The 7423-nt window shown below is 48.4% G+C and overlaps 1 protein-coding gene across 9 annotated transcripts in view; it reads right to left on the bottom strand.

Annotated features, from left to right (window-relative positions):
* Positions 1-1379: 1379 nt before the first annotated feature.
* Positions 1380-7423, bottom strand: part of LOC142989868 (uncharacterized) — a 16484-nt gene continuing 10440 nt past the window's right edge. For 8 of the 9 annotated variants that reach the window (XM_076139598.1, XM_076139625.1, XM_076139590.1 and 5 more), the window contains 6 exons: positions 7049-7351; positions 6146-6263; positions 5639-5927; positions 5418-5549; positions 3944-4056; positions 1380-3476 (listed from right to left, as the gene is read on the bottom strand). In XM_076139598.1, coding sequence (XP_075995713.1) covers positions 3464-3476; positions 3944-4056; positions 5418-5549; positions 5639-5927; positions 6146-6263; positions 7049-7351 — 968 coding nt within the window. In that variant the 3' untranslated portion in view covers positions 1380-3463. The remainder of the gene's footprint in view (positions 3477-3943; positions 4057-5417; positions 5550-5638; positions 5928-6145; positions 6264-7048; positions 7352-7423) is intronic. The other variant, XR_012960718.1, reaches the window with a different exon arrangement.

Here is a 7423-nt window from a genome sequence, read left to right as displayed (position 1 = left end):
AGGATCTCCCAGGCTCATTATATGACACTGGCCTGCTGATGGTACTGTGACACTGGAAATAAGGACAGTAAATGAAAAGATGTGATTTCCACCGAATGTCCCCTTGTTTTTCTTTTAAAATCAGTGTTAGATTGAATACTTCTATACTGATTGAATACTCTAATAATAGTGTGTGTGACGATGTTTTCACCAATCTATTATCGATCATATGTACATGTTGATGAGATGACCTCAGATCTGTTTGTGTTTGTTTTCAGGTGCGCTGACTTGTGCTGTTGTGACTCAGCACTGGGTGACACGGCGGTGACACCAGACGCCACTGCTGTCCTTGATGGAGTAGTAGGAGGCAAAGAATAACTCCTGACACACGCAGAAGGCATGCCGAGGCTATACTGGCTCTCCGTCTGGACTGAGCCAGGGGTCCCCACCATGATCTCATCGCTTGTAAAAAGACTTCCAGTAAGCACTTCTTTAGTTCTGAGGCGTCCAGGCACCCAAACAGCTCATAGCTCCTAATACAAAATGGATCCCTGCAGTCAATTTCTCCACATTCTGAATTCATTGGGCTCATAAATTCATTTCTCACTTTATCGTGAGAGAGAATATTCCTCCAGATTCTACTTATGGAATCACACCCAATATATTAATCTATTCTACAGACTGTGTGTGTGTGTGTGTGTGTGTGTGTGTGTGTGTGTGTGTGTGTGTGTGTTATCTCCAGCAACATCGCTTTTTTTTTTCATATTGGAGAACAAAATTTCCATATCCCCATAAAACACCCACAGCCGCTCCCACGGGGCAAAGCTTCCATTTTTTCCAATTACTGCTCTCCTCCCCTCAGTCAGTCTGTGGAAAACATGAAATATTAATCAAGAGCTTTGGTGAGTCCAGGGTGGACAAACATGCCCGAGGACACAGGGACACGGGGCAGCTGATTAGAGTCCAGGACCTGATGCTCAATCTATCTGCTAAAGTGAAGATTGGGATGATTTGTTTGCCGCACATATTGAAGGCTTACACACTTTCTTCTCTAAAACTTCCTTATTTAAGCCTTTCAGATGTTAGCAAACTGTCTCAGAGATCATTAAGTTCATTGGTTCCCGTGTGTCCCCCAGGCTTAAGCTCCGGTAAACGATGAGTCTTGACAGCTGAGTTTGCTGCGTTCCTAAAAAGAATCTCTGCGTGGAGAGGTTTATGTCACGTCTGCGTCGTGACGTTATAAATAACCGTACAACTCATGTAACGCGACGCCGCCACGCCACGCAGCTTCTGATTTCCTTCGTGAATGGGATTCCTCGTTACCTTTGACCCCCCCGAGGCGTTGATAGCCGGTGAGGTCGGCTCCTTAGAAAAGAAAACTCTCAGACATCATGTGGGGCGACTATATTTATTTTCTCAAGTCATATTCAGTACAAAATAGACCTCCAGGTAACAAAATAGCCACGGCTATATCGAAAACAACGACGCTATAGCAACGCGATAAGTAAAAGCAGCAAGCGGAGGAATACTGAGCGATAAAGACTCTCAACCAAACAAGCTGAAGGTTAGGATGACGACATTCACGTGTTCTACTGCAGTCAGTGAGGGAATTCATCTCTACTGCAAACTGCTCCAGTACTAAACAGACGCCGACAACAGTTGCAGTCCAATGGTGCGTTTCATTATGTGGAAAGTGTACAGCTGATTGAAAATGATGACAAAAGGTTCAGGAGTAATTTTTGCTTTGACCCGTGTCAAATCTATCTGCATGCAGTGATGACATCACCTTTAAATAGTTACAGGTTTCCCCCAAAGTGGTTAGTAATGCAAATGCCACCATAAATAAACATCTATATATCATCTGGGCTATCAAATATACACGGCTCTTTCAAAATAGAGGATCAACTTTCTACAAAGCGTAGAGTACAAATGGATGTAAGAAACATGTCTGCCATCGTACTGTGAGTCACGTCTATGTACAGGAGAAACACAGGAGGAACAACATAAACACACAACTTAAATATTGTGCTTCTATAGGGATTGTAGCATGCTAATTCAGTTCCAAACAACCTTTACTAAATCACAAAAATAACACTTCACAATTGTAAACAAAGATGGGAATCCTTCCACATTTAGTAAATATACTGATTATATTTGTAACTGATGACAACAATGACACATGTGACGCTCATATTTACAGACCTTTGACCTGCATCCGCTCGGAATATGAATCTCAAAAATGCAAAACAAGCTCCGCCCTCGCTCGATCAGATCAGCGGCCTCTGGCGTGACCCCGCCGGGGGAATGCGGAGCGTCCACATTCCCGGTGACGTGTACCCGGATCAAACCTGGAGTCGCTGCAGACCGTTTAGAGCGTTTTGCACACACGTACGAATGGAGAGTTACAAATCCAAGAAAAGTTTGGGAGACAAGACGTCGTCGGCGCCAGAATTTTGCTGCCAGAGACCAAAACAAGAAACGAGCACCTGTGGGTGTTCAGATTTGAGATTACAGGTAATCTCAAAGCATGCCAGGGCCCCGCCGGCTAGCTGGTAATTAAACAGGGGATGTGGGAGTGTTTTTTACCGGGCGAAGTGACGCAGCCCCGGGCAACACACCGCGCAACACACAACACTGAGAAGAAGCAACCTGGAGTGACAGCTGCTTAGTTAAGTCACATATCTCCTCTGGTCGGGTTGCTGCCGCCGGCTAATTAGCAGCAGTGTTGTTACGGTTAATGATGATTGATCTGATTTCTCCACGTTTCCTTTACAGTTTTTCTGTTTTGATTGAGGGATGTTTTAGGGGAGGAACACACACAGATCATCCAGAGCGAGCAGCAGATTAACTGGAGCAGAAAATAGACGTCGATCCATCTTTGAATGTTTTAAAAGGGCAACAAATAGCAGTGGCATTAACTCAGTGCATTACATCGTCACATTATCCCCACATGGAAGAGGAAACAAACACATTTCAACAAATAAATAAATAAACGTCTAATTAAAAGAGGGAGGGGTTCGGTGCAGGAGTTTGTCACATTGTCGGCTAAATGAGGAGACGAGTCACAGATTCACAGACGCGGGAGAGGAAGAGGATGGAGGGATGAAGGACACATTAAGCGGGAGAGCGTCGGCCCTCACGTGAAGCTCTCTGCAGGTCAACTCATCACCATCACACTCCCCGAAAAAGAGATTGAGTTCATCGCCCTCATCATCCCGTCTCGTACCTCTCCTTCCTCCCCCTCCGTCGGGGGGCTTCTGTCAGCTCTATCACACCTATATCTATTATATATTTTCCAGGGTTCAGTCTGCAGACGTTAGCTGGAGAGACTGAGGAGGTTCCGGTTCTGAAGCAGACGCCCGTCCAGCCGTCCCTGTGCAGTTGTCTCCACCATCCAATCAATATCGGACAAAAGCTCTCAGCAAGCTTGTCATCATTAGCAGCACCGCCGTGGCTGCAGTGACAGTCAAAATGGAGTTCCACACTACCTCACTCTCCTGAGGGGGAAGAGAGGGAGACGGCGAGTCAAGTGGGAGTACAGGTAGTAGGTTATTACAGGGAACTCTTAAGGATGTCCACATTTGAGACTTTCATCATGATTTTGTCCACAAGATGGCCAAGAGACAGTTTGTATTTCAGCTTTCTTCATCATTTCGTGGACAAAACACGCATTGGTGGCACGGAGCTCATTTTGTCTCCGTGTCTCTCATAAATGAACATTGAGGACTTTCAAACCATTCAGTGTCTGTCTATGGAATGTTTCACTATCACACAGCAATCTGCCAAACTGCCCACCCGTCCCTCGTCCGTCTCCCCTGCTCGCTAAAACACCATTATCCATTCTAACAGAGAGAGAGAGAGAGAGAGAGAGAGAGAGAGAGAGAGTCCTGGAGCAGTGACGGCGCCCGGTGCTTTACCTGTAATCAGTGTATAAGACACAGGTGAGTGTGTCCTCCTCCATTACCTTGCTCTCTGGGACGCCAGCTCCGACAACCAGCACCAGACCACAGCCACTATTACAATCATTCCTATGAAGGGGATGGAGAGAACAGGGTGCTCAGATGGATGGATGAAGCTCTGGGGAGGGAAACACAAGGGGGGGCGGTGGGGATGAAGGGGACGGATGAGACGGATGAGACGGACGGATGACTGCAGCAAATCATAAACACAACAAAAGGACACATGAAGCATGAGGCTGAGGTGCTCTGATGAGGGAGGGAGTCATAGTTTATAAAACAAAGTAACAGAAATGATGTCATTCCATACAGATGTGTGTTTTCCTCTGGACTGTGCTCGTTTGGTTGCAGCTTTGTTTGTGCTTGAGGTCATGGACATTCAGAGAACAAGGACAGGATCAGAGACAGGCACGAGTGGACAGTTTGACAGGAGACATTTCTGCATCACCGTTGCAGACAAAACACGCAGACGTACAGTGTCAGTGTGTGTGTGTGTGTTTGTGTATCTCTCCTACACACTAAACGGCACACAGCCACCAGATCGCTTACAGACATTAAAGGCGACTGGGGTGTTTTAGCCTATTTATGCAAATTGCTGCAACCATTTTCCCATCTTCTGATCATTTCATACTGCGTGAACATCAACTTGTCGAGTCTGAATCGTGGAGATATGAGGAAGATCAATCAAATATGTTTTTTAAGGCGTAAAAATGATCTGAAGTAAAGTAATAAAAGCACTTTGATTTTATCTGTAAAGCAAACAAAGCCCAAAGCAGACTTCACGCTTTCAGCTGATGAACACACAACACAGTGAGACGGACAGAACCAGAAATGGAGGAATAGAGACGGGAAGCATTAAAGCAGAATCGACAGCAGCACAGTTTGCTTTGGGAAATGACCGCAGCAGAGCAACTTGAAGGACATTTAGTACTAAATGAGCTGAAACCTGGGAGATTACAGCCCAGATCTGTTTGTTTTCCTGATCACTGAAAGGCATTATTGAATTTGCTTGATTTTGGTCCAACAGCAGTTATGGAGGCTTTGATGTCACACACACACAGTCCAGGACACACACACACACACATACACACACACACACTCACACACACACACAGTGAGGGGCAATAAGAGCCCAAACATATACTGCTGTACGCGACTAAGACACAAACACACACATACAAAGTGGACACAACAGACACACAGGATACAGTAGGTGTCGTGTGTGTGTGTAGGTGTGTGTGTATGGGGGGGTGTAAAGTGTGTGCAGAGTAGAAGCTTCATGTTTCTTTCAGTAGCAGCAGATCACGAAAATTCATTCATTTTTCATTCAATAACACAGATGCATGAAGAGAACATCAACATCTGGCCTGCAGGTTCTTCAGGAGCCATGAAGGAAACTTAAGAAGCTGTGGAGGGATTTCTCATCATGACCTCTTTCATTATCATCCCTCTCCTCCTCCTCCTCCCCCTGTGCTCCCTCACCTGAGCCCCCTCAGAGAGCTTCTCCAGCTCTGCCTTGCAGCGCTGCAGCTCCTCCTCCAGCTCCGCTCGCTCCCTCTGGCTGCAGTCGTACAGGACCTGAAGCTCCTGCAGCTCCGTCTTCAGAACGTCACACTGGAGGACAAAAGGGGGTGAAACGCATGTATCTGACTGGGTCTTTGCAGCGTTTGGTGTCATATTAAACTTTCATCATCACACTCTACCTCTCTCTGGACCTGTGAGGCCTTCTCCTCCGCCTGCTTCAGCTGGTCCCTCAGGGAGAAGATCTCCCCCATGCCCCCGGTCCAGCTGCTGGGCGTGATGGGCTTCCCGTCAAAGGAGATGTTCTTCTGGATGGAGGCGTCCGCCCGGCGACAGTTGGTGCCGTCTGATTGGGCCATGGTCATGTAGCTCTCAGACATGACCTCGTCTGAGCCCGTCTCCATGTCCTTCACCTGTGTGGCCTCCACCACGTCGTCCTCCTCCTTTAGAGACAGATAAATGCTGTGGGAGCTGTGAGGAGAGACACACACACACACACACACACACACACACACACACACACACACACATTTATATGATTATAGTAACAATTCTTCCAGTGTTTTCTCTTCATATAATGTCACAAGATGGCCACGCCCCCTTTCTACATGTATGTGTATGAGAGCAGGGGCCTGTGTGTGTGTGTCTCCCCTCCCCCCCTCAGCTGGTACAGTAGGTGCAGCTCTCACCCTGTCCTCTGTCTCTGCAGCAGCTGCAGCCTCTCGGTGAGACGCCTGTTGTCCTCCTTCAGGGTCTCACACTCGTCCCTCAGGGTGCGACACTCCTCCTTCAGCAGGTCCACGTCACCTGACAGAGCAGGGACCAGCACAGGTGATTACAACATGCTGCAGAACGTTACCAAACATCATGGAGAGGTCGAGATGTCCAGCTGTGTCCCTCCCTCTGTCCCTCCCTCTTCCCCTCCCTCTGTCCCCTTCTCTGTCTCTCTCTCTATCTCTCCACAGGCTGAGCTCGTGATATCACACAGTAACTCTCACTCACGACTTTATGACTTCACATCCCTGGTATCATTACATGCACACAGACACACACAGACACACACACACACACACACACACACACACACACACACACACACACACACACACACACACATGCACACACGCACACACGCACACACCACTCCCCTTTCCAGCACCCGGCAGTGCAAACGCATTTGTTACATTTATTAAAGCCCAAGATGGATTTATGTGCTTGACTGTGGGGCGCTAACATGATGTGAGGGCGCTATAAGAGCGAGCACCGCCTCCTGCCGCGGGTTCATGAGCTCACACACGCTCACACACACTCACACACGCTCACCACCGCCGCCGCTCTGCTGCTGTGGGTGAAGTGGACACTTAGTGGCTATAAATTACACAGCAGCAGCAGCAGCAGAGACACGAGGCCTTAATGCTGTTTGTGATCTTCCTCACTCAGGCCTGTTTACATAATGCGAGACGATGAAGAGCAAAGCCAAGAGTCAATATGTTCTCAGTGTGATGTATAGAGGCTGGAACAATAATTTATTTGTTCAAATGGAGTCCAGGCTTCGTGCTGGTTCTCTTCCTCCCTCCTCCTCTCTCTCTCACCCTCTCTCCTCTCCGCCTCCCTCCTCTGGCTCTTCATGCTGATCTCGGCCCTCAGCGTTGTGATCTCCTGCTCGTACTCCTGCGTCTCCTCGCTGAGCCGCTGCAGCTCGGCCCGTCGGCGGCACAGCTCCTCCTGCAGGGAGGCGATGTCGTTCTCCCGCTCGGCTGCCGCCTCCTCCGCCGCCTGCTGGAGGAGAATCACCTCCTCCTGAGCCACGCGCAGCTCCTCCTGGGCCTCGGCCAGCTCGCTCTCCTTCTCCTCCTCCAGGCTGTCGATCTCCTCTTGCACAGAGCGAAGCTGAGCTGTAGGGAGGAAGAGGAGGAGGAGGAGGAGGAGGAGGTGATGGTGAGCTGTTTTCATGTGGATGTGTGGGT

The sequence above is a fragment of the Genypterus blacodes genome, unplaced genomic scaffold (genome assembly GCF_046128005.1).
Source record: "Genypterus blacodes isolate CSIRO-AG114 ecotype Tasmania unplaced genomic scaffold, CSIRO-AGI_Gbla_v1 ptg000015l_1, whole genome shotgun sequence".
In the NCBI taxonomy this organism is placed as follows: domain Eukaryota; kingdom Metazoa; phylum Chordata; class Actinopteri; order Ophidiiformes; family Ophidiidae; genus Genypterus; species Genypterus blacodes.
The sequence above is the reverse complement of the archived record's forward strand: the minus strand, read 5'-3'. Positions and strand labels throughout refer to the sequence as shown.